The sequence below is a fragment of the Sinocyclocheilus anshuiensis genome, unplaced genomic scaffold (assembly GCF_001515605.1).
Source record: "Sinocyclocheilus anshuiensis isolate Anshui unplaced genomic scaffold, SAMN03320099.WGS_v1.1 scaffold335, whole genome shotgun sequence".
NCBI classification, from domain to species: Eukaryota; Metazoa; Chordata; class Actinopteri; order Cypriniformes; family Cyprinidae; genus Sinocyclocheilus; species Sinocyclocheilus anshuiensis.
Genome location: NW_015548239.1, coordinates 1,338,937 through 1,364,082, shown reverse-complemented (window position 1 = coordinate 1,364,082; position 25,146 = coordinate 1,338,937). Strand labels below are relative to the sequence as shown.

The window sequence follows — 25,146 nt, the reverse complement described above, 5'->3', positions numbered from 1 at the left end:
ACCGCTGATTACAGAACCGGCTTTACTGATAAGATGCGCGTTAAATATCGCATGCGATTAATCGTGCAGCCCTAATAGTTATATTCCTAAACCTACAGGAATGGAAATATTCGCTGCCCCGCACTGACTTCCCCATGAGAGTGAACGGGCCGAATCTACTGGAGCGAGAGATCCAGATCCAGCAGGTAAATGTGACAGGTCCAGATACAGATACAAAAGCTGCTGTTAAAACCGAAAGATCTGATCTAAGTGGTTCTGTTCTGTAACTTCATAAATCATCCTGAATGATTAAGATGATAGCATTTGTAGTACTTCCATAACTGCCACACACCTTGAGATCACGGATGAAGTTGTCTTTTGTTGGAGATTAGGGATTTTTCTGGAGTTTGAACTTTTCTGAACCACATTTCACAGAAATGTGGGTTTGACCAGCTGTACACATGGCAGAGAGAGAAAAAAGCTAAAAAGGAGTACTGCCTTCATGATGGACCACCGTATGCCAATGGGGACCCGCATGTTGGACATGCTCTCAATAAGGTACATTCTGTCAGATCATAAGTACACAATTCTTGACTATGCAGGATTTTAGAAATGCCAAGGTCCAATAGCATGAGGAGCTTGTTTGGGGAATTCAGGGCCCCTCTGAAAAATTTTGATTCCCTTGATCTACTTATGCGCACAGTATACATTGTACAATATCTTTGCAGCATCCAAGTTATTATTATTAGGAAATTATTTCACAACTTTTATTACACACCAGAAAATATACAGAGGTCTGGTGGGTACGGCTGTGAGACAAGTAGATGTTCCTGGATCCGGATCCTTTATTTTTACTTCAAAGACATCTTATATAGTTATATTCCTAAACCTACAGGAATGGAAATATTCATCTTCATTTGATCTCTCCCGCAGATCCTCAAAGACATCCGGAACCGTTTTGAGGTGCTGAGAGGTAGACAAGTGCACTATGTGCCTGGTTGGGACTGCCATGGGCTTCCCATTGAGCTCAAAGCACTTGGAGACCTGGGAACCAATGAGCTGAGTCCTCTAGAAATCAGACAAAAAGGTCAGGATGTCACATACAATGAATGCTCTGGTCAAATAAGTAATTTCTCTAGATCTTAGAAGCTTGTGTTTATCTGAAAAAAAAATAAAAAATTACAGTCAGTTAAGTAATATTGCTAAGATGCGTTCCTTCTGGTGAATCAAAAACTGCCTGTTTGTCTCTCTGTTCAGCGCGGGAGTTTGCAGAGAGGGCCATATCTCGGCAGCGTGCTGCATTCCAGCGCTGGGGTGTGATGGCGGATTGGGAGAATTGTTATTACACCTTTGATGGGAAATATGAAGCGGCCCAACTGAAAGTCTTCCAGGAGATGCACAACAAGGTGAGAGAAGTTTTTCCTGTACAACACAGCTTGACATGTTTGATTTCATTCCATATGTGAGTATTTATAAAAATAATAAAAAAATTATTCTTCAATGATTTACATTACTGTTTATGCTACTATAAAAATTAAGAGAAAAAATTGCAATATTTATTATTAGAATTTATTTGATCAAAAATACTTATTTTTTATTTTTTTACTTTTTAAATATTTGAATATATTTAAAAATATATACTTCATTACTCCAGTCTTCAGTGTCATATGATCCTTCAGAAATCATTCTAATATGCTAATTTGTTAAAAACAGTTGTGTTAGTTAATGTTTTTGTCAAAACTGGGATACTTTTTGTCCATATTCTTTGATGAATAAATTCAAGTATTTCTTTGAAATAGAAATTTAACATTACAATTGTCTTTAATGTGACTTTTGATTAATTTAATGCATCCTTGCTGAATAAAAGTATTAATGTCTTAAAAAATGGCTGACCCCAGACTTTTAAACAGTAGTGTATGCACCCTCATGTCATTGAAAAGTTTCTCACTTTACCCGGCTTTTTTTGTCTTTGTGTACAGGGTTTAATTTATCAGGACTACAAGCCTGTTTTCTGGTCACCATCGTCGAGGTGAGAGAAGCTGTGTTTGCAGTCTCATATAAAGCCTTTAATAAAGCTTAAAAGACATGAAGTCTTTGTTGTTGTACAGTATTTCTGCTATATTCTCTGTAGGGGTGTGCCGGTATGAGTATCGGTACCGAACGGTTCACGGGGCAAATTCCAAATGGAAATGATCATCCTTATCCCCTTGGAGTGGGGACTTTGGAGTGAGCAGGGCACGTATGTGCCATTATGTAGTCGTTTGACCCTCAGACCATTCAAAATATAGATGAGTTTGTTTCTTCATCTGAACAGATATGGGGAAATTTAGCATTACATCACTTGCTTACCAGTGGATCCTCTGCAGATGGGTGCCATCAGAATGCGTCTGGAAAGCTGCGTGGTTGTAAGAAACCAAATCCATTAAGATGTTTTTAACTACAGACCGCTCCTTTTGGCTAAAATACGAGTCCTCTATCCATAATATTGCTTTTCCTAGTGAAAAAAAATAATTTCGCCTGAATCAGGTGAGAAATATACACAGATCAAGCACTGTCTATAAGTGAAACATTTCTAAACAAATATGTGACCCTGGACCACAAAACCAGTCATAAGGGTCATTTTATTTAAATTGAGATGTATACATCATCTGAAAGCTGAATACATAATACTTCAAATACTATTTGAAAATCTGGAATCTGAGGGTGCAAAGAAATCTAAATATTTGGAAAATTGCCTTTAAAGTTGTCCAAGTGAATTCCTTAGCAATGCATATTACTAATGATAATACACTGATACATTTACGGTTGGAAATTTACAAAATATCTTCATGGAACATGATCTTTACTTGACATCCTAATGATTTCTGGCATAAAAGAAAAATCAATAATTTTGACCCAAACAATGTGTTTTTGGCTATTGCTACATAATATACCCGTGCTACTTATGACTGGTTTTGTGGTCCAGGGTCACATATATTGGTGGATTTTGATGTGAGAGACAACAGGAGATGGACTTTTTCAGTGGAGGTAGGGATGTGCCGATACGAGTATTGGTACCGAACGGTTCACGTGCAAATTCCAAATGGAAGTGATCATCCCTATCCTCTTGGAGTGGGGGCTTTGAAATGAGCAGGGCACGTGCTTGCCATTATGTAGCGTTTGGAATGCACTTGGCAAAGCTAGCTACGTAATTTCCTCATTATCTTCAGCTGGCATGTTCCCGTGACAACGCAGCACGGTGTCCGTCATCAGATGTCGCTGTTTTAATGTCATAAATGTCTTTTTATTGTTGTTAGCATAACTGTTGCAAATAAACATACATTTTATATTTTAAAAAGTTTTTAAAATATGCTATATAATATATAAAAACATATATAAAACTTTTTAAAATATAAAATGTATATTTTTTAATGCCGGTGTCCATCAGCAAATCTGCTGACTGACACCGTACTGCGTTGTCACGGGAACATGCCAGCTCCCTTTGCCAAGTGCATTCCAAACGACTACATAATGGCACGCACGTGCCCTGCTCACTCCAAAGTCCCCCTCTCCAAGGGGATAGGGATGATCACTTCCATTTGGAATTTGCCTGTGAACCGTTTGGTTTCACAATTTGAGTTGAATTACTGAAATAAATGAACTTTTCCACGACATTCTAATTTATTGAGATGCACCTGTAATGGCACGCACGTGCCCTGCTCACTCCAAAGTCCCCACTCCAAGGGGATAGGGATGATCCCTTCCATTTGGAATTTGCCCTGTGAACCGTTTGGTACCAATACTTGTACCGGCACACCCCTAATTCTCTGTCTCGGTGAAGAACGGCGCTTGCAGAAGCTGAGCTGGAGTATAATCCAGAACATGTGAGCCGTGCTCTATACATCACTTTCCCCCTGCTCACCCTGCCAGCTGAACTCGCTGCGAAAGCAGGTGTGTGTGTATGTGCCACACACTCTTTGTGGCCACACACTCTTTATACAGGCCATATACACAGAGTTAAAATTATTTTGCTGTTTCTGATGCCAGTTTCTTTGTCTGTGCTTTAGAAAGTTGGGCTCGTGTGTCTGCTCTGATATGGACGACTCAGCCATGGACTATTCCAGCCAATCAAGCGGTTTGTTACATGCCCAAAGTACAGTAAGTCACACACTTATGCATCTGTGAGTGGAATGCACATGATATGATTTGATGGAGATGTTCATGATCACATGTTTTTCCTCTTCTTCAGGTACTCTGTAGTGAAGCGAGCTGATAATGAGCAGCTCCTCCTAGTGGCCTCAGAGCGCATCAACAGCCTCGCCTCTATATTGAAGACAAATCTAGAAAGTTTGGCTACATTCACAGGTAGATCCAGTGTTCGTTTGTGGCCTGAATTACTTCACTTGATGCCTTTTAAACTGGCCTAAGCATCTCTCTGTTTCTTTCATTCATCTCCAGGGTCAGACCTCAAAGGTGGAGTCTGTCAGCATCCCACAATTCCTTCAAAACAAGTGCCTTTGTTGCCGGCTAATCATGTGACCATGACTAAGGGAACGGGATTGGTCCACACAGCTCCTGCCTACGGCATGGAGGACTACAGTGTTGCTACACACTTTAATCTGCCAGTAGTAAGTCAACACACCTGTGAATGCTGAAATAGTAAGAATATTGTCTTGTTGGCATGACTTTTAATTGGCTGTCTCTCTTCACTAGGAGTGCATGGTGGATGAGGAGGGCAGATTTACAGAACTGGCTGTGCCTGAACTGCAGAAGAAATCTGTGATGACTGAAGGCAATGCCACAGGTGAGAGGAAAGAGATCATGTTGATACAAGAAAAACAGAACAAGATTAGAGCGTATGAAATAATAAAAGAATATGCATTCTAGGAATCATAACTAATGTTTTGTGTGTGTGGGCAGTAATCTCAATGCTGCAGGCAGCGGGTTCCGTTGTGAAAGAAGAGGACTGTGTTCACAGTTACCCATATGACTGGAGGACCAAACAGCCAGTTGTGATCAGAGCCAGTAAACAATGGTTTATTAACACAGCCAGCCTCAAAGACAAAGCTAAGGTGAGACAATAGACTTAAATAAATGAAGACTGTTTTAAGGACTGTTTAGATTTTTTACATAGTGAAATTTTTTTGTATTGAAATTAAATTCTAAAAATAAAATTGCAAAAAATGTGTTATGTATTTATTGATCAGAGCATGCTTGTTTTTAGTTACTCATGCAAAAGTATTACAAATGTGACAGATTTCTAGTAAGTTATATAAGTGCTTATCCGCAGAAAATAAACTCTTGTTGTGTGTTTTTATAGGACGCCCTGCAGAAGATGCGTGTGATACCCGAATCGGCGAGGTCCAGTTTGTTGGCAATGTTGGACAGAAGAACATACTGGTGTATATCTCGGCAGAGGAGCTGGGGCGTCCCCATCCCAGTGTTCTACCATAAAGAGACTGGAGAGCCACTCTTAAACAAGTATATACTTACACCGTCATAGACATACTCAAACACATATAAACTCATCTTAAACTGTATGTTTAATTCCTTCTTTCTCTCTCAGACATTCAGTGACACACATCGCTAAAGTTTTCTCTGAGAAGGGGAGTGACAGCTGGTGGACGGAGCCAGCAGAGACATTTCTGACTCCAGAGGTTCTTCAGAAGGTACATTTTCATATACTACCAGTAGAATTTTTGAAAATATTTTTTTAAAGAAGTCTCTTATGTCACATGATCCTTCAGATTTCATTCTAATTGGTGCTCAAGAAAGATTCAATATATGTTATAAATTGTTTGTCAGAGTAAAGCAGGTGCGGTGTCTGATTATGTACGGGGTGAAGATGTCCTGGATATCTGGTTTGATAGCGGGGCCTCATGGGCCGCTGTGCTCCCGGGTGAGTAGTCAAAGTGGTGCTTAATTGTTACAAGTATTTGGTGTCTGTCTAGTTCCATAAGTATTTTGATGTCTGCTTGTCTTGGGTCCTTTCGTAAGCTTTGTTGTGTTGTAATGTAATCTTACTGTTTCTCTCTTTCAGAATCTGACCCGCGTGCAGACTCATATGTGGAGGGGAAAGATCAGGTCGGCGGTTGGTTTCAGTCGTCTCTCCTCACCAGTGTAGCTGTACGGAATAAAGCCCCTTACAAGTGAGTCATATATGCAAATGAAAATACACATGTAGAAAAACATATTGGTGACCTTCTGTGTGTGTTTCAGAGCTCTAGTGGTCCATGGATTTGCTGTGAGTGAGAGAGGAGAAAAAATGTCTAAGTCCGTAGGCAACGTTATCGACCCAGATGTTGTTATTAATGGAGGGAAGGTACGATATGATCAACTATTAATAGAATGAAATTATCAGTCAGTGCTTTCAAACATCAATTTCTCTCTCCCAGGACTTGTCTGTCTCTCCTCCATATGGTGCTGATGTTTTGAGATGGTGGGTTGCAGAGTCAAACGTGTTTTCTGAAGTTCAGATCGGACCGAACACACTAAACGCTGCTAAAGACAGCATCAACAAGGTTTGGCTTATAAACTAATGCATTAGTTTGCTGCCAATCAATGCTAATTCAAAAGGAGATTTTTACACTAGCTTTCAAAAGTTTAGGGTCAGAAAGAATTTGTTATTATTTATAATGTTACAAAAGATTTCTATTTTAAATAAATGCTGTTCTTTTGAACTTTCTATTCCTCAAAGAATCCTGAAATAAAAATGTCACAGTTTGCACAAAAAATATATAAAGCAGCACAACTGTTTTCAACATCGATAATAAGATTAATGGCTGCTGAAAATTCAGGGTTGCTATCACAGGAATAAGTTACATTTTAAAATACATTCAAATAGAAATCTGTTATTTAGATTTTATATTGTAATGTTTCACAATATTATGGTTTTACTGTGTTTTGATCAAATAAATTCAACCTTGGTGAGCTTAAAAGACGTTTTATCAAAACCAAAAAAAAAAAAATCTTACCTACCCCAAACGTTTGAACAGTAGTGTAATCAAAATTTTATGCTAAAGTTTTTTGCTAATGGCCTCTTTTTCAACTGCTCTTCTCTCTCTCCAGCTGAGGAACACGCTGAGGTTTCTCTTGGGGAATCTCCAGGGTTTTGATCCTCGTTCCCAGGCCGTGGACCCTAAACAAATTCACTACATAGATCAGTTCATGCTGCACGTGCTCAGAGAGTTCAGCATGAAGGTGAGTCTCAATGTTAACCATTTAAAATGTTTCTACAGCCTGGGCATGAACCAGCTCTACGCTGCAGTCGATCACGTCACGTGTGTTTGTGTGTGCTGTAGGTAACGGATGCTTACAGTGAGTTTAACAATGGCCGTGTTATCCGTCTGCTGCAATCCTTCATCACTAGAGATTTATCTAACTTCTATTTCAGCATCATTAAAGATCGGTAACAACTCGTTCGATTATGTAACTTTGTGTTTTAAAATCCTTAAGCTATTTTTCTAATGTTTTGTAGCAAAAAGCCTCACTCATTTTTTTCTCTCTCAGGCTGTATTGTGACCCTGAGGACTCCCTTGGTCGGAGGTCGTGTCAGACAGTTTTAGAAGAGATTCTGGATGGAGTGAGTCGTTCTATCGCTCCTGTACTCCCTCATCTCGCTGAGGAGGTGTACCTACACTCTCCTGGACATGATGGTACACACAATGTCCGTACAAAACTGATGCTGCACATCTATGGACTCGTTATCTCACTGTAACGCTTCTCACCTCTCTCTTTGTCTGTAGAGGGTGACACTTTGTTTCGTAGCGGTTGGATTAAGACCAGTTCTGTTTGGCGGAGGCCAGGACTGGAGGAAGCAGTGGAGGGTGCGTGTGCTATCAGAGATTCCTTCCTGTCATCTATTCCGGGACGTAATGCTGCTGAGTATGAGCTCATCATTGCCATTGAGCCCGGCCTGTTCTTTGAGCTCATGGAGGTACATCATTGATTTTAAGGCCTGTTCACACTACAGATGTTGGACACAGAAATACAGCTTGATTGTGGTGTGTCTGTTCAGACAAGTGCATAAAAATGGAAGATGGACATGCAAATGCAATATCTGACAGTAGGTAGTGCTTATAGAAGATATCCCGGTAACCCTGTACATAGAGCACTATGTAACTTTCCGTTTCTGACACGCGTTTGTCACAGAGAAAAAAAATTAAGTCAAACTGCATTTACATGTTTTCAAACAACCATTTAGATTTTTAGCTTCGCTATGAGTGCCATGAAGTTGTGGTTTTATGTAACAGCAGTGGCTCTGGGCCTGTGAATAAAAGCACAAATCTTATTTGTTGGCCAGTTTTCTTTGTAGTGCAATGGAAAAGAAATTAGAACACCTCTGCGTAAAAAAAAAAAAAAGTGACATTGACAGCATGCAAATGTTTGTGTCAGACATTACACATTAACGTCTGTTCATTCAAATTAAACTATTTTGCACTAATTTTTCACACCAAACATTTGTATTTGGTGTGAAAAGGTCTTTAAATACATAATACAATTTTCTGCTTCATTTGCTTGCAGCTAAATCATTTTGTATGTTGTTTTCCACCCTTCTCTGTCAGTCTCTTCAAGAGGAGCCCACTTCCACCTGCTCCCAGCTGACAGAGCTCATGATGGCCTCACGCACGACTCTGGCAAGCTCTCTCCCGCGGGATTTGCCATCGGATGCCATCACAAGCACAGGAACCTTCCTCATCAACCTGGAAGGTAAGATACTTTTCTTCAGATATAAATTATCCAGTGTTTCTTTCATTTTTTGAGTATTCTGTTGGTGAAAATTCAAGTCAGAAAGATACGCAGTTAAACCTGTCTTTACTTGGGGAACAGAATAAGAATCCCAATTAAAAAAAAAAAAAGTATGCAACACTGAAGTAACTTGTTCGGGTGGTTTTGCAAGATAGGACTGCATTTTATTCTGCTCATCTGTGTGTTGTGTAGGGGGCGTGATCCGGGAGGAGAGTGCATACATCGTAGCTGCGATGCCCACCTCTCTATCACACTGTCCGAGATGTCGACGATACACATCAGATGAGCCAGACTGCCTCTGCCCACGATGCCAGACCGTGCTGGAAAACGCCAAGTAATCACCCTGACTGTTGCCTTCCTTCTCCTCCTCCTCTGGTGAAAAAGATTGCAAGGGCTAACATGGACCAGAATGAAGCGGCTATTGTAAGAGGCAGAAAGTTGTCTGAAGGTGTGGGAGAGGGGGACCGTGTTTCTCAGGGGTCAAACGGGAGATGAACTGTTATAAATGAACAAAGGAGGAATTTGGAAGGAAAAACCAAACAGGAGATTCATCTGAGACAAAAACGTCCACAAAAAAACCAATTCAGATCATACTTACAATATGAGCACTGACCTGGGATCTGACAGATTTGAACAATGCAGTTCTCTGCTACAAGTTTAAGCAAACTGATTCAGTACACTGAAAAGGGCCTTGGTGTATGTGTATGTCCATACGTGCTTGTTTTTGTGGTGGGTGAAAGGTTTGATTGACACGTCTATCTTTATTTTTATGTATATTCAAGTCATGAAGGGGTATGTTTTATTGTGATATTTTGAACTGAAGGCATACTGTAATGTCAGTGTGACTTATTCATGAAGCCAAAGCAGAAGTCAGTAGTGAAACCAGTCTTAAATTGTGATATTGAATGTGGCAGTTTATCTAACAATGGGTTTACAAACTTTACACATTCATTCTGCTTGTTTCATTAATGAGGCTCAGTTAGAGGAGAGTTTTTTTCATTTTAGTTTCTTGGTTTACCTGTAAATTGATGCTTTATGACGTCACTTTTATTGCTAAACCAATAAACAGTACATACAGGAAAGAGAATATGAATCTCAATGTGAGTCTTCATGTGTTCCCACTTTCACAAATGTATATAATAATATTCTTCATAAAAACTTGTCTGCATGACAAATCTACTCAAACATGTAAATGACCAACAGGTTAAGTAAATGAGTTCATGTCTGCAGTTGTTTTTTCTTGCTTACTAATGAGCTATATTGGACATGGCTTTCATGAGGTAAATATTATGTGAAAGCTAATACACTTCTTAAATACCACATTCATGTTTATTTCCTGCTATAAGTAGTAGTAAAGAGAAGAGATGACACGCACATTGGAGGTTCTCAGTCTGCCAAATTTGTGCGTCACATTAAAGAGCACAAAAACGATTTGGATTTCATGGGGAAATGGACAGAAGTTAGAACTTTAAAGCTGAGACTTAGTTTCTCATCAAAAATAACAGCGTGTGGAGCACTGCGTGTGTAGTACACATTGACCAGTCTGAGGCAGTGGAGTAGGAAAGGAGATTTGCACATGGGTAAGATTCTCCATCTGGCTGCATTTCCTCCCAATAGTGTATATACCGATATCTAGAGGACTGTATACCAACATAAGATGGTATTAAAATCGACTGTTATCATACTGTGTGTAACGTTTAAGATTTTCACAGTACAATAACTGTCTCACGGTTTCATGGCATGCATAATTTTATAATCGAACAAACTATTAAAAGGTGAAGTAAATAAGCTCGTCTCTGTAGTTCCTTTTTTACAAGCTGCTGTAGTGGACATTGAATGGATTTCCCGAGGTAAATGGTGATCAATGGTGTTTGCATTTTTTCCCCAATATTGCAGATAAGCAAATGTGCACCGTAGGACCATAATTACCGGTGTTGCACCGAATTCTTTGACCATATTAGGCGTTGTATTGAGCTAATCCGACCTACTCCTAAATCCAATCCTAAACCTACCCTCACTACAGCGCCTGCTAGGGTCACATAATTCTGTGCAACAAATAGAATTAAATGTCTTTGTGTTTCTTTTATTCTAACTATATTCTAATGTTGCTAGTTTAATGCTTTCATTTTGAGGACAATGCGCTACACAACAGTTCTATGCAATTGTCTTTATTTTTGGTATCATGGTTAACGTTGCATTATATGAGCAGCCAGGCACAGCTGGTACAGGACTGCATAAAAGGTCAGCTCTACTGAAAAGAAATCTTTCTTTTGTCTCACCTTGCAACCACACCTAAGCTTGTACATTTAAAATAACACTACATTTTAGTGCTTGTTTACTAATAAACAGCATAAATGAGACATTGCAGACATGTTTAATTGGCAGAATAAATGAACAAGAACATCTAGAATTTGAAATAAAAAATATAACCCCCATGGTGTTAATATACTGTAATGTTTTGATTATACTGATTACAGCACAATATAATTTTAAAGCTTCCTTGTAAAGAACGTCATTCTTAAATTACAGGACTACTGTACATGAATAACATTGTTTTTATCCTAATAACACTCTAGACACTAGAGACTCCAGGCCCTTTATTTGTGACACGTTCAGTGTGCACAGGCATTGTGGGATAGCACATCCTCTAGATGTGCTAGTGCTCTAGATGTTATTTTAGTGACTGCTGTGAAAAAGAAATTCAAGTCTGCTAAATTAAGCAGATTACTGATGATGATGATGAAGATGTGTTTACTTTGGCTGCTGACTGGGTGGTTTTCCAGGTCTCAGGGCTTCTTGGAAACTTTTAAAGTCTAGAATATTTAAAAAACATGATTCTCATTCTCTCTTCCTGTGCATTTCTTTATATCAGGGCTCTTCATGTAAAGAGTCCACAGCCTCCAGCAGGTGGAGGGCAAGGCTGTACTGGCCGTGGTTTTCGGGGAGCATCTCGATGACTTTATTGATCAGTCGACTGCTCTGAGACAGAGGGACTGAGGGACAGCGCAGCTCACTGGGGTCCTAGCAACACACAAACCATGACACAGATGAGTGTAAGATGGTAAGAGATTTGAGAACTGTGCAGTCTGTGTGATCTCACCATAGCCTTCAGCCAGGTGCAGAGGGTGGGCGGCAGACGGGCCAACAGCTCCATGTTGGGTTTGGTCTGTGACTGGGAGTGGAGCAAATAGAAAGCGAGTCTCTGACCAGTCAACACCAGCAGCTGAGAGCCCAAAACATCTTTGTCCTGCACCTCCATCATCACCTGCGAGATAACGATAAAAAGAAAAAGTACAAAGAGAAAGTTCAAAATAAGAAAAAAGAAAGATATATACAAAAAGAAAAAATTAAAAAGAAAAAAAATGTAAGAAAATTACAAAAATAAAAATGAGAAAAGTTGAAAGATAAAATGCATACTAAGAAAAAAATGGAAAAAGGAAAAAATAAAGAAAAAGTGAGAAATAAATTACAAGAAAAAAGAGAAAAATTACAAAACAAAGAAAAAAATATATATACAAAAAAAAAAGAAAAAGAAAAAAGAAAGAGAGAATTAAAAACAAAAATAGAACAAAAGAGAAAAATTACAAAAATGAAACCAAAAGAAAGGGTTAAAAAAAGCAAAAAGAAAGCTCATTAGGATCTCTATATTTCACTGTTGTATATATGCTCAGGAGGTTTAACAGAGTGTGTGTGAGTGTGTGTTACCTCCTCTGCCCGCAGGTCCAGGCCCTGGTTGTAGAGCTCACAGACGAGGTGTCTGCGCAGGATGTCAGTATTGACCTGCAGTATAGACGAGAGCTCCATACACACAGACGGCCACATGTCTTCAGTGCTGCTGTGTTTGACACTGTTCTCCTCAGACTCAGCTAGAACCTTCACCCAGCCTGTTAACACGTTCATCAGAAACTACACACATGCACAAGAGAGTAATACATCAACACTGGTTTCAGAGGCAAGCCATAAACATCTTATGATCTGTTATTCGAGAATCTTTTGGCCTACACTTCACTGTCACTGTACAAGATGCATGTGACTATAAAATCTTTGGAATAAAATAAAGCCATTTTGCATGGAGATGTTCTTGATGATTGCAGTTCTACCTCCAATGCTGAGAGTGGCACTGTGACTCACCTCTTGTCTCACTGCGACCAGATTGTGGTCCATGTCTCCACTTGGCAGCAACTGGATAGACGACAAATCTCTAAAAAATGCATTCTTACCCTGTAGGTGACAGAAAAAGACAACATGAATTAGTCGTCATAAAGCAGAAATTTCAATCACCTTTTCTTCCTTGTAGTGATGTATATTCGAGTAAAACGGCTTCTTGAAAGTGAAAAAATGTAGAAGTAGAATTAGGTCAGTACATGTTGAGTCGAACCTGTGTCACACACATAAGAACCATGGCTAATCACTTCACCATTAATTTTTTTTAAAGGTGCCATAAAATGCATTGATACAATATTTTAAATTGTTCTCTGATATCTACATAGAAGGTATGTGGCTTAGGTAAGGGCAAAAAAATCTCCAGAAATGGTTTTACATGTCCATTTACAACACTAGGATTTGTCAGTTGTCACTAGAATGAAATGGCCTGTTTTTACCTTATTTGGAAGGGTCATGAATAATAATGTTGAGCTCTGCTCTGATTGGCTGTTTCACAGTGTGGCTCATTTCAGTAGCTCACACAGCATGAAGGAAACACAGGGAAAATATATATTTCAATACTCTCTCTCGCAGTTATATCGTTGGGTAATTATACTGTATATAAAATGCAGGCATCAGGGAGCCGCTATTAATATATTTGAATGCACGATCGCTTTTTACTTTCACTTTCGAGATTTGCGATCGCATGTGCTGTGTGTAAACTACAGCGGCAGTACTTAACACACATTTTACAAGATGAGATTCTTGTCAGTGGTGCTCAGGATCTGTAAATCATTCGCCATCATCCTCAGTCATCTCTCCTTACTCTGTTTATGTGGTAAGTGAAATCTTATGTACTGTAATGTAACAAGCTACCGCTAGCAAGCACCTAACCATGTCCCTTTAGTGGCTCGCGTTATTTTATTAGAACACGGTTATTTGTTTGTTTTCCGTGTCTTTCTGAATACAGACACCAACCCATCCCTGCACATCACATCCCCTGCACAGCCTGGAACATAACATTTATTTCCATGATCTGTCATTTTTGATATTATCCTTGCTTGTTTCTTCACAATACCTGCAGAACTTCTGATGATTCGGCTGTGCCGGTCCGGCTGGCGGCTGGCATAGAACATGGGCGGGTATATGCAAATGTTGGGGGTGTAACTATTAGTGATCCCGACTGTAACGTCACAGTCGGTGTTATGTTCTGATTCGACTATTTTTCAGTGGTCTTTTGCATGCACGAGATTTACATAAGAAGGAGGAAACAATGGTGTTTGAGGCTCACGGTATGTCATTTCCATGTACAGAACTGTTATTATTCAACTATGCCAAGGTAAATACAGTTTTCCACCTTTAAGGCACTAAACAGCACATTTCTAAATTATATTGAGGTGTGCATGTATAAATGCAGAATTGTGTCCTTTTACCTTGCTGTCAAACAGGCTGAGTGGTTTCAGGCGCAGAGAGAAGGTCATGGCGGCTTGCAGCAGTGACGCTAACACACAGTGATGCTGAACGAGAGGATAGTGAACAGACCTCTGATCCAGAGCTAACTCCACTATAGACACTGGACCCTCAGCACCGCCCCACACTTCCTCCACACACATATCTGGAGCAGACACTTGCTCCACCGCTGAATCCGCCTGAGAGAGAAAAGAAGATTAGAATATATGTCTCGCTTTTATTTCAACCCATTCATTGCCCATCATCATCATTGTAAAATCCACAGTAACTTAAGACATGCTTCCGCCCATGCATACACTGTTTAATCAGTCCTTACTCTGGAGAAAAAAGGAAAGGAAGGGAGAAAAGAGGAAGATGAGACCTCCATCAGGGCCTGCAGTAACTGCACACTGGAGCCCAGGAAACTCCTCACAGCTGCGTCTCCCATTCCTACATCCTAAATACACACACACACACACACAGACATTAAATTCAAATAAAACAGATCTGAATTTAATTTATGCTTTGTGACTTCTCTTACCCGTCTACACAGTCGGTCTTTAGGTGCCTTTCCCACCTACATCAACACATGCGCAGTCAATTCTTAAATCTTAAACAGCACACAAAGAGGAAGAGCCAGAGTACACAGAAATGCAAACCTTTTCCATTAGGAAGGCAGTAGCCGAAAACCGCTTGACTATGAAGGTCTGCCACATCATAGCAGAGACACCTGAGAGAAGAGCATAGATGAAGGAGAGAATTCCTTGTGAAGAAATATGTTGTGGCAACTTCCTATCCATTGATCTGCCAACACAAATTAGCTTTTATCTAATCAATATACGCTATATATCTCTTACCGAACTGAATGTGAGGATTGGATATCATCTTTAAAAACTCCACTGACCACTCTAAGTACTGCCCCACCTGAGGAGAAAGGGAGAGATGACTGGTTGATATTTCTCCAGTAGCAAACTGCAAGCAATTCCAGTGTCTTTAATACTCCTTTACTTTTATGAAGAAGTACTTAGAAATAAATAAATGCAATTCTTTTTGACAAAATGAATGAACAAAAACAAAACCCATTTGATTCCAGTATTTTTCTGGTAATTTCTAAACAAGAACTGGTTCTCAGTTATCGACTCTTTAAGACAGCTTTGAGATTGTTTATAGTCTTCACCTCAGGGTCTTTGTTCCACTGGACCACGTTTTCCCAGCTACAGTGAGCAAACAGCACATCAGGAGACAGAGAATTTGGGAACCGCTGACACACACACTCCAGCAGCTCTAAGACAACACAAATGCACACACAGATGCTTCAGTCAAGCACAGAACACACACATAGCTTAAAGAACTATTATAAATGGAAACCACCATGGAACAATTTTAAATGATCTAACATCTAAGTAACATGATCAGGAATCTTCAGAGTTACCCTCAAGTTTCTCCTCCCCGCCTTGCTGTAATGGCTCATTCTCTCCCCTCCGTTGTAGGATATCCCTCAGGAGATCTGGAGACACACCCTGTCTGAAGATCAACTTGGAAACACAGTCTGCTACACCACCTAAATGACAAAAAAATTAAAATAAGAAAACATTATAATTTATTTAATTTTATCTTAGCATGTATGAAAGCAGATATTTTAAAGCTCCAGTAAACACACTTGTTCAAAAGTTTTGGGTCGATAAGATTTATTAAATGATTTTGAAAGAAGTTTCTTATGTTCACCATACTAATATATTTCTAAATGTAATTTATTCCTGTGATGGAAAAGCTGAATTTTCAGTAGCCATTCCTCCAGCCTTCAGCGTCACATGTTGAAATGTTGAAAATAATCATGCTGCTTAATATGACCGTGATTTTTTTAAAGGGGTCATATGATGTTGCTAAAAAGAACATTATTTTGTGTATTTGGTGTAATGAAATGTGTTTATGCGGTTTAAGGTTCAAAAAACACATTATTTTCCACATAGTGTACATTATTGATTCTCCTCTATGCCCCGCCTTTCTGAAACGCGTCGAGTTTTACAAAGCTCATCGGTCTGAAAAGCGAGGTGTGCTGTGATTGGCCAGCTATCCAGTGCGTTGTGATTGGCCGAATACCTCAAGCGTGTGACGGAAATATTACGCCCCTTACCATATTGTGATGCCCTGTCCGGCCGGAGCGACGAGACAAAAACATTAAAACCCAGAGCTTGTAACACTCCAAAGAGAAAGGAAAAATTGAAATCGCATCATATGACCCCTTTAATGAATATAACCTTTATCAATTTAATGCATCTTTGCTAAATAAAAGTATTAATTAAAAGTATAAAAAAACTGTCTCTTTTGACTGACACAAAACTTTGGAACAGTAGTTTGTGTGTTTTATGTACCTCTGCCACTCTCTAATAGTGTTTTGACCGAGCAGCGTGTAACAGCGCCACCTGTAGAGCCCTGAGGAGATGGCAGGCAGAGCAGTGTTTGCAGAGCAAGAACATCCTCCAGCTGCTTTATACACACCACCCACTGCTCCAACTCCAGAGAAACACATTCCCAGTCCTCCTGAAACTGCACAGAGAGAGAGAGTTACACATATACTGCACTAACTCTACAGATACAGAAAACACCCACCCACACACACACACGCACACACACACACACCTTGCTCTCTCCTAGCCTGGTAATGGCATTCTTGGCTACACGATGAGCGACTAGAGCAGCCAGTAGTGCGGCGGCGGAGCTCTCAGACTGAACACAAGCTGTGCGCACTTGCTGCCACCAGGGCGAGACACACTGGCCGTCCCATGACTCATCCACCGCTCCTGATATACACATGCGCACAATTAAAAAGTTAATATACTGGATAAAAATAAACAGGTTGATCTCTCTCACAGATGACATTAAAAAAGACCTTTCATGGAGCTGAGGGTGGACAGCAGCGTGCCCAGGTGTGAGACGGCATCTGGGTACTTCAGTACATCCTTCTCTTTGTTCAGCCAAACTGACAAGAGCAAAGACTGCCAGAGAGACATAAAAAAAAAAGCAGAAATTAAATTTAAGCAAATTCAGGATCTATTCTAACCATTCCAACCCCTTCCTTTTTTCTCTTTATATCACTTACCAGTAGCTGCTGAGGGCTGATGCCACTTTCCTGCAGAGTCTCACAAACTCTTTGTAAAGGACTCTGACCAGACAGACAACCCCAGAACAGGAAACTACCTGAAATGCATACAAAAATCACATTTGTGATGCACCAATACTAATATTTAGAATGATACAAATTATTTTCATGTTATTGCCAGTAACTGATAGTACAGAAAATTCTACACTATTTTGTTCAAATAAATCAAAACTAAAACATTAACTACTAAAATTTGAAATGCTACAAATGAGTGCACAACATCATAACATTCAACATGAAAAATTGATAATCATTTTGAGGTTTGCTAAAGATTACATTTAACAGTGTTATTAAATTAATGTTTTTAAAGATGAACTTCAAAGTTGTGATGAAAGAGAAGTAGCGACATTACACTCAAATGTAGTAGCTACATTTGAGTGTAATTGATTATAGAAAAAGAAAAAAAAAAGGCAGGGCAGAGACTTGGTTCTATGCATTGGTCATTGATTGGATTTTTAGATGTAGGCATTGCACTCTTGTAGGGAGATAAGTGTGAACATGCAGGGGTCCAGTTATGAAATTTGTATTAAAAATTAATAGATAACTTTTAAAAAAATGAAACGTACAAATTAATTGTTCACAATAAGATCTATAACATGCATTTGGAAAATAGACATGGTGAAATTTCATTTTATGAAAACTTTAAGTGAGTGTTAGATGACGCAAACAGTCTTATCTAAATGTAAAAATAAGGGAAATTTAATAATTGACCAATACAGATTAAAAAAAAGTTGATAACCAGTGTGGTACCAATATTTTGTGCATCCTTAAAATAAATACTTAAACAAAATGTAAACATTTATGACACTTAAAAAAAGCATACAAATAATGCACAATGAAATAAATATCCAGTTTTACCCAGTTGGGTCCAATCAGTATCAGGTTGTTTAATCACTCTGAGCTCTCCATTCACCCACTCCAATTGAGACAGAAATGTTCGGACTGGCAGTGGCCCACTTGAGTCTTGAGCAAATGAGACGCAAGGCCGAGAGTTCATCTCTGTGTAACGTTGCAGGACTGGGCCAACACGAGCAAGATCCTCCTCAATGGCAGAAAACGACGGCTGTATGGAAAGGAGAAGCCTTTAGTTCAAATCCTAGTGTGAAGAGGATACATTAGTTTAGGTCAACTAGATAGTGTCTGTATTACGCACATGTTCTGGCTCAGTGGGTGATGTATCTGGTATGTGCAGTAATTGAACGTCTGTGTAGAGCTGGAGAAGTTTGAGCTGGGATGAACAAAACTGCAGCAATGACTCGTCCACTGCTTCAGCATCTAATACAAACACACATGAAAAACAGATTAAACATTGACATAAGTGTTTAAATATAAAAAAATACACTATGCCCGGGGAGGACCAAGGGTGTTACCTTGTTCTTTCAGGCTAGCCAATAATGCACGAGTAACATTGGTCAAACAGAACACTGGTGCATTCTTATTGGACAGAAGTGACTCCAGAGCCTGTCAATCAATCAGATATTTCATTAAAGAATTTGTTAACATACAGACATATACAAACATAAATATGTTATATATTACAAACCTGTTTCTTAATAGCTGGATGTTTAATGTCCAGTAACACACTTTGTGCTTCACTCTCAAGCAGACCTGTCAATCAAAGTTTACAGGCCAACTCAAACATATGAACACATCAGTGCAACAGAACTAAAAGACAACATTGAGTAGTGGTTCTTTAAAAATGTTATGGATGACAACTTGAAGGTGTTTCATGTATATGCATGGTCTATCATGAATATTAATGAGGTAGGTCTGACCTGGCTCCACCTCCCTGCTCCTCAGAAGAGTGGTGAGTCTCCTCAGCAGGTGCATGTCTTTAGCGCGCTCGCTCTTTTTATCACTGACCAACACAGAACAGACACATTTGCACTAACCTGCATTGTGTGTGTGTTTGTGAATATTAATGTGCACACCTTCATGAATATTTATGTATGATTGTGTACCTGAGTGCCAGGTGGAATGGTATGGTGACGGCTCTCAGGGCTCCATTAACTGGGTCAAACAGACACACTTGTTGTGTGTGGATTTGCCAACCTTGACTGGTTACACTGTTCACACCCATTAACCTGTGACCTGCATACAGCAACCTGAAAGAGCGAAACATGAATGAATATGCATTTTCAGATGGTAGCAATTGAGAGTGTGGTTTTTAGTTTTTGTGTGCGAGTATGTACCTGCACTGTTTGCCCACAGTAAAAGCCCCTATCCGTGGACCATGTTGAGTTCCCCACACCTCTAAAATGCCCCTACGTGGGGCATAAATCACCAGAAATTGGGCATGCCGGCGGGGCATAGAAGGAGATGTGGCTAGATCTCTCTCCCCACGAGCTTCTGACACCTGCACCCACCCGAGCTGAGCGTCACGATAGCCTGCATGCACATAATACAGATATTATGTAAAAACAGTATTGTTTATATACACTAAAGTTCAAAATTTGGGGGCAAACGTTCTTTTTTAATATTTTTGAAAGAAATATCTGTCTCAGCAAGGCAATATTATTGTAATAATACACCAGTCTTCAGTGTCACAGGATATTTCATAAATAATTCAAGAAACATTTCTTATTATAAGGAAATTGTGCTGCTTAATATGAAACTGTGATACTTTTTAATGTTTTAATGTTTAAAAAGATTTTTAAAAATGTAAATGTGTAACTTTTCAATACAAACTGTCATATAGACAAACCGTCCGTAATGATACTGATTTAAGTAACAGCTGTGATGCTTTGTGTGCATTTGTTAAGTGAAGCATTCATCACACTGATTCAAATCCTGTGAGTCACATGTTGTTTTGTACAATTTAATAGGAACAGGGTCATAAGATGCCTGTTCACAAATCAGACTTCATTAGTCGTGCTACACTGCTCACCCTTCCACATCCTGATAGCGATGCCTCGTGCCACATCCAGCAGCGTGACTCTGCCAAAGTCATCTGTGACTCCGGCCATAGTGTTACATGGAGAGAGACAGATAGATTCGCCATGCCGACGAGAATCTGGAAGACCAAACCTGAAGCAAGCCGAAAAATGAAATTGTGCTCTTAAATTAGTTTTTTTAATTTTTTTATTGTGTGTATATGATTACAAGAATTTAAAAGGCAATGATGTGCATGATGGGAGGTAGTTGACTGTACATAAAGTTACCTAACAGGAAGGGCTGTGGCCGGCTCCACTTTTGGCTTCTGTTTCTGCACTGACTCCTCTTCATTTTTACTCTTCCATCCCAACCAGCCACTAAGGAGGAAGATAAGAGAGAGCGACTGAGACCAAGAATGAGTAAACATGGAGTGAGACTGAACATGACAGGTCAGTGCTAATAAGAGCCAAGAGTTAAAATAATCCAGACACACAGACCTGGCAGCACTGAACAGAGCTGATGTGAGTTTGCTGGCCACAGCCAGAGCCACATGGGAGAGAAGAGGCTGAGAACTACCCTGAGATGAGAGAGAGAGGAAAAATGGCCATAATCAACAAGAACAACTACAAACAAGCCACAAACACCAACAACACCTAGAAAAAGATGTGTGTGTGTGTTTGTTTGTACCTCGATAGCATAGTAGAACCCAGTGTAGGGTCCACCTCCCACTGTGATATACTGACTCATAGCAGGAGGACTTCCTTTAACCGAAGCATGAAATCCTCCAAGCATAGATGCATTTTTCATCTGATTGAACACACTGAGAGTAGTAATACCTGAAAGAGAAAGACATTACCTTACACTGCAATTCAAAAGTTTAGCATCAGTAATTCTTTTTTTGAAAGAAATTAATAAGCAATGATGCTTTCAACTGATTAAATGTGTCAGAAAAAACAACAACATTTACAATATTACAAAAGATTTCTATTTCAAATAAATGTTGTTCTTCTGAACTTTCTATTCATCAAAGAATCTTGAAAAAATGTATCACGTTTTCCACAAAAAATATTGAGCAGCCCTACAGTTTTAACACTGATAATAATAAAAAGTGTTTCTTGAGCACCAAATTAGCATATTAGAATGATTTCTGAAGGATAAAAACCCCCCGTAAGAGTTAAGAACTCTTTTACCTATGCTGGAATGGTCTGTAATTGTGTCCATGTCTTGCAGGCCCCACTTCTTATAGGCCAGTGGTGGAGGCTGGATGACATCACTTCCTGCTGCTGCAGCTGAAAGGTAAAGAAACAGATGCAGGGAATAAAACGGCTGAAAACAAATAACATGAGAGACTAAATTAAAAATAAGTTAGGAACTACTGGTCATATGATAACCTGGGCAATGTCTCTCTCTCATACCTCTGGCAACCTGGTTTCGACAGGCACGTAAAGACTGGAAGAGGCTAAAGCCATCGATGGTGACAAGGGCTGCTGGGTACAAAATACTGAGCTCCTCATGCTGATAGAGAAACAGACATTTCATCATCTGATCAGAACGTCAACAGAGTAGGCAGACTGAGTTTGATCCACTGTTTAAGCTAAGATGTCATGTTTAACCTTGCTAACAATTGCTTAACACATGCTTTGTGCAGAACTGAATACATCAAGTCAGCGTAAGAAGTATCTGTACCTGTTCTGTTACTCCAGAGTGACGTGGTATCTCATAGGTGCGGCACTTCAGTTGCAGCACAGGACCTTCATGCAACAATTGGGCCAACAGAAGAACACCACTCTACACACACACACACACAGACACACACACACATAAATGGTGGATTAAACCAGTGGATTGTCTGCTGTGCTGATACTGGTCTAGTTTTGATTAAATATGACATTTGATTGTTTATTAAACATATCGATGCATTAGAGTCTGAATTCAGCTGGTGAGTTCATAGGTCAGAAAACATCACGGTACCTCTGTGTAGAAACGGACATAACCTGAGCTGAATCCAACCACAACACAGGTCCAATCAGGCCGGCCAGTAGAACTCCTAAACACATAACGAGCGCATGTTTCTGAAAGAAGTCTCTTATGCTCACCAAGTCTGCATTTATTTTATCCAAATTATAGCAAAAATAGTAATATTGTGAAATATTATTATAAATGAAACATCTGTTTTCTATTTTAAGCCATTACACCACTCTTCAGTGTCACATGATCCTTCAGAAATCATACTAATATGCAGATTTGGTGCTCAAGGAACATTTCTCATTATTTTCAATTTCGAAAACAGTTATTATTTTTGTGGAACGTGTGATACATTTTTTTAGGATTCTTAGATAAACAGAAAGAAGCATTTATTTTGTTACAATTTACTTTTGCAACAAAATAGAAGGCTTTACTGTCACTGTATACAGGAGTGTGTTATGTGAGTGTGATGTTCTTACCTCTTCTGGCTGGCCAATGGAATACAAATAACACTACAGATACACTCCCTGTGGAAATAACAGACAAAAAAATTGAAAACCGGTGAACAAACGCACCCCCCCCCAAAAAAACAATCAAACAGATTTTTACCACTCTTTATTTTTGTTCTTCTGCCTCTTATCTTTCCACTTTTTACAATCCTCCTTATAATAGACATGTTTTTTTTAAAACATTTACAAACTCCATTACACATAATATTGCTTAGTCCTTCGTTTCTGTCTTGTAACATATTCTTTCTTCTTTGAGGGATTAAAACCCTTCATGGTTTTTCCCATAAAACCATCCAATCCTGACCCTCCCCTCTCCTCTTCTGTCTCTCACCCCTCCTCGGCGCTCAGCGTTCCACTCCAGGTCACAGAGAGGGTCATTTCCTCCTGCCCACTCTCATCTGTCCGCCACTTAGCTGCCAATCAATCAATTCACATACGAGTTATGCCAATCAATAACCAATCATCAATAAAGAATAGATTAATCACTACTATGTGTATACCAGAGAGAAATGTGGCTTTATGGTCTCGAGCGATGACCAGCAAATCTGAGCAGGGCGAGAGAGACATCACACAGTCCTGTAGCCAGGGGGCGCTCTGCAGCTGCTCCTCCTCCTCAGCCTAAGAGAAGAACATGCTGAATTGTTTATGGTGCATTTATGTTATTTTGTGGTCATTATATGGAAAAGAGGGGTGCATAAATTCTTCAAAATTTCAACTTTTGTCTTCCACAGAAAAATAATAACATACAGGTTTAGAATGACATTTCATTGAGTAAATGACATTAATTTTCTTTTTTTCGGTGTACCAATCTTATAATACAAACCTGAGCTCCATCCTCTTTACCATCAGGATTTTCCCAAGAGCCCCAGTCTGAGTCATCCCACGTTAACTCATTCTCTAGAGAAAGAGAAAAGGATGTGCTGTAAATTATGTGGTCAGCAAGGATGAATCTATTCACATTAAACAGTCAGTCGGCTCGATCCGGTGTCCTTCAGCCTCTGTGAGAGTTCATACACACTCTCTCTTTTTCATCCCCTGCATGCTCATTTCTCTTTTACATCTCTATGGTCAAGTGTTTTGACACAAATCGCCTGCCAATCGCATGACAAAATCATGAATGCAAGATGTATCTTACTTACAAACTCTCAATATACCCCTTCCTTTTTCTTTTCTCTTCGTCTTTCTCTGTTTGTCTTTCGTTCATTCACTGTCTCTAACGCAGTCATGTGTTTCAGGACCTTTCTGCAGGATGACTCATTCACCAAGGGCAAATACACCTCCCTTCTTCCCTACATCTCTCTCTCTCTCTCTCTCTCTCTACAGAGAGTGAATAAGTTATTCTGCATCACAGTCAGACAATTCACTTTTTACTGTTTTTTTTTTTCTTTTTAAAAAAACACACATGCAATTGGTTTATTATTAGCTCAGTATAAAAACAGTATATTTTATATCCTTTAACTCTAAATCTAAGCCTCACTGGTCTGCATTTATATATTTTAATTAAAACATTATTTAGTAAGTTAATCATGTCGTTTTACTATCGTTGTGGGGACATTGTAGTTTCCGTAATGTATGCAAAACAAAACCCAACACACGCAGCTCATGACTGTGTTATTCTGCTTTTACCTATCAAAAACAACTTTCCAACTCTACCAACCATCCAGGCCGAACCCCACACACCCGAACTGACACCCATAAATCACTGAACAAGCGCAATGCAGGAGAACCATCATTAAACTGGACTTTAGGCATACTAACTCCAGCAGTACCTGCTCGTGTTTTCTCTTCCTCGGGTCCAGCGTTGTTGTGCTTTTGGAAGAGAAAGTCTCGCACCTGTCTGAGCTCCTGGACCCGGCCGAAATCCAGCAGACAGCAGGACATGTTTCGGGCGGAACCGGTCCCAAAACCTGCGGATTCTACGACATAAACCCTCCGCCCGGTGCGCGAACCGACTCTTAGTGTGTTTATAAGCCTGTCGGTGAAGTTTGTGAGGGTGTTGAGTGTTTTTTTGGACCCGAGCGAGTCAGAAGATCCATCTGAGGTGTCAGTGTGTTATTGTGTGCTGTGAGTTTGGGATGACACATACACATCCGCTATAGACAAGCTAATCGCGCTGTTGCCCCCTGCTGACCTGGAGGACACGCACTTTTCAATACTATTAAGTGTATTTTCTATATATAATATAATATAATATAATATAATATAATATAATATAATAATCGAAGAGTATCAGTGTAGAGAACTGTTTTCATTTAAACTGTTAAAAACTGTTTCTTTCCTGATTGAGACAGCAAATTCCTTAAGAGGTAAAATAACAGATCCTTTCGTTCAGGTATGCTG

The 25,146-nt window shown here is 39.5% G+C and overlaps 2 protein-coding genes across 4 annotated transcripts in view; one reads left to right on the top strand and one right to left on the bottom strand.

The window, feature by feature from the left end:
• The window catches only part of LOC107654863 (isoleucine--tRNA ligase, mitochondrial-like), a 12,616-nt gene extending 2,138 nt beyond the window's left edge, over window positions 1-10,478 (top strand). Inside the window, exons 1-23 of one of the 2 annotated variants that reach the window (XM_016442149.1) lie at window positions 119-185; window positions 415-537; window positions 913-1,066; window positions 1,237-1,385; window positions 1,959-2,008; window positions 3,800-3,909; window positions 4,026-4,116; window positions 4,208-4,323; window positions 4,417-4,586; window positions 4,672-4,762; window positions 4,879-5,030; window positions 5,279-5,439; window positions 5,525-5,627; window positions 5,764-5,857; window positions 5,999-6,107; window positions 6,178-6,280; window positions 6,354-6,479; window positions 7,027-7,158; window positions 7,260-7,366; window positions 7,468-7,613; window positions 7,704-7,894; window positions 8,523-8,667; window positions 8,899-10,478. In XM_016442149.1, the coding sequence (XP_016297635.1) occupies window positions 135-185; window positions 415-537; window positions 913-1,066; window positions 1,237-1,385; window positions 1,959-2,008; window positions 3,800-3,909; window positions 4,026-4,116; window positions 4,208-4,323; window positions 4,417-4,586; window positions 4,672-4,762; window positions 4,879-5,030; window positions 5,279-5,439; window positions 5,525-5,627; window positions 5,764-5,857; window positions 5,999-6,107; window positions 6,178-6,280; window positions 6,354-6,479; window positions 7,027-7,158; window positions 7,260-7,366; window positions 7,468-7,613; window positions 7,704-7,894; window positions 8,523-8,667; window positions 8,899-9,044 (2,820 nt within the window). In that variant the 5' untranslated portion in view covers window positions 119-134 and the 3' untranslated portion in view covers window positions 9,045-10,478. Of the gene's footprint in view, window positions 1-118; window positions 186-414; window positions 538-912; window positions 1,067-1,236; window positions 1,386-1,958; window positions 2,009-3,799; window positions 3,910-4,025; window positions 4,117-4,207; window positions 4,324-4,416; window positions 4,587-4,671; window positions 4,763-4,878; window positions 5,031-5,278; window positions 5,440-5,524; window positions 5,628-5,763; window positions 5,858-5,998; window positions 6,108-6,177; window positions 6,281-6,353; window positions 6,480-7,026; window positions 7,159-7,259; window positions 7,367-7,467; window positions 7,614-7,703; window positions 7,895-8,522; window positions 8,668-8,898 lie in introns of those variants that run through there. The other variant, XM_016442150.1, reaches the window with a different exon arrangement.
• Window positions 10,479-10,858: 380 nt separating this feature from the next.
• LOC107654861 (rab3 GTPase-activating protein non-catalytic subunit-like) lies at window positions 10,859-24,914 on the bottom strand. 2 transcript variants are annotated; one of them, XM_016442147.1, is made up of 35 exons: window positions 24,576-24,914; window positions 23,630-23,703; window positions 23,307-23,424; window positions 23,138-23,219; window positions 22,777-22,824; window positions 22,304-22,379; window positions 22,019-22,120; window positions 21,748-21,847; window positions 21,523-21,621; window positions 21,020-21,168; window positions 20,830-20,909; window positions 20,620-20,709; window positions 20,346-20,485; window positions 19,651-19,846; window positions 19,420-19,563; window positions 19,234-19,316; window positions 19,002-19,066; window positions 18,829-18,919; window positions 18,612-18,733; window positions 18,317-18,521; window positions 17,399-17,496; window positions 17,189-17,294; window positions 16,939-17,099; window positions 16,671-16,845; window positions 15,731-15,859; window positions 15,476-15,582; window positions 15,156-15,222; window positions 14,958-15,028; window positions 14,840-14,875; window positions 14,636-14,755; window positions 14,283-14,498; window positions 12,838-12,927; window positions 12,412-12,612; window positions 11,807-11,971; window positions 10,859-11,727 (listed from the first exon to the last, which is right to left on the bottom strand). In XM_016442147.1, exons 1-35 carry the CDS (start codon window positions 24,685-24,687, stop codon window positions 11,575-11,577), a joined length of 4,071 nt encoding a protein of 1,356 aa, XP_016297633.1. In that variant the 5' UTR covers window positions 24,688-24,914; the 3' UTR covers window positions 10,859-11,574. The 2 variants fall into 2 exon arrangements, with proteins under 2 accessions (XP_016297633.1, XP_016297634.1); XM_016442148.1 differs by having other exon boundaries at window positions 14,681-14,755; window positions 24,576-24,913.
• Between the last annotated feature and the right edge of the window lie 232 nt (window positions 24,915-25,146).

What these genes read in the sequence shown, in the direction of transcription:
- LOC107654861 (XM_016442147.1), bottom strand. Translation starts at nt 24,687, where the DNA reads ATGTCCTGCTGTCTGCTGGATTTCGGCCGGGTCCAGGAGCTCAGACAG. An exon ending in GTAAAGAGGATGGAGCTCAG is followed by an intron (nt 23,425 to 23,629) that starts GTTTGTATTATA and finishes TTCTTCTCTTAG; the next exon opens with GCTGAGGAGGAGGAGCAGCT. An exon ending in TCGAAACCAGGTTGCCAGAG is followed by an intron (nt 21,622 to 21,747) that starts GTATGAGAGAGA and finishes TTTACCTTTCAG; the next exon opens with CTGCAGCAGCAGGAAGTGAT.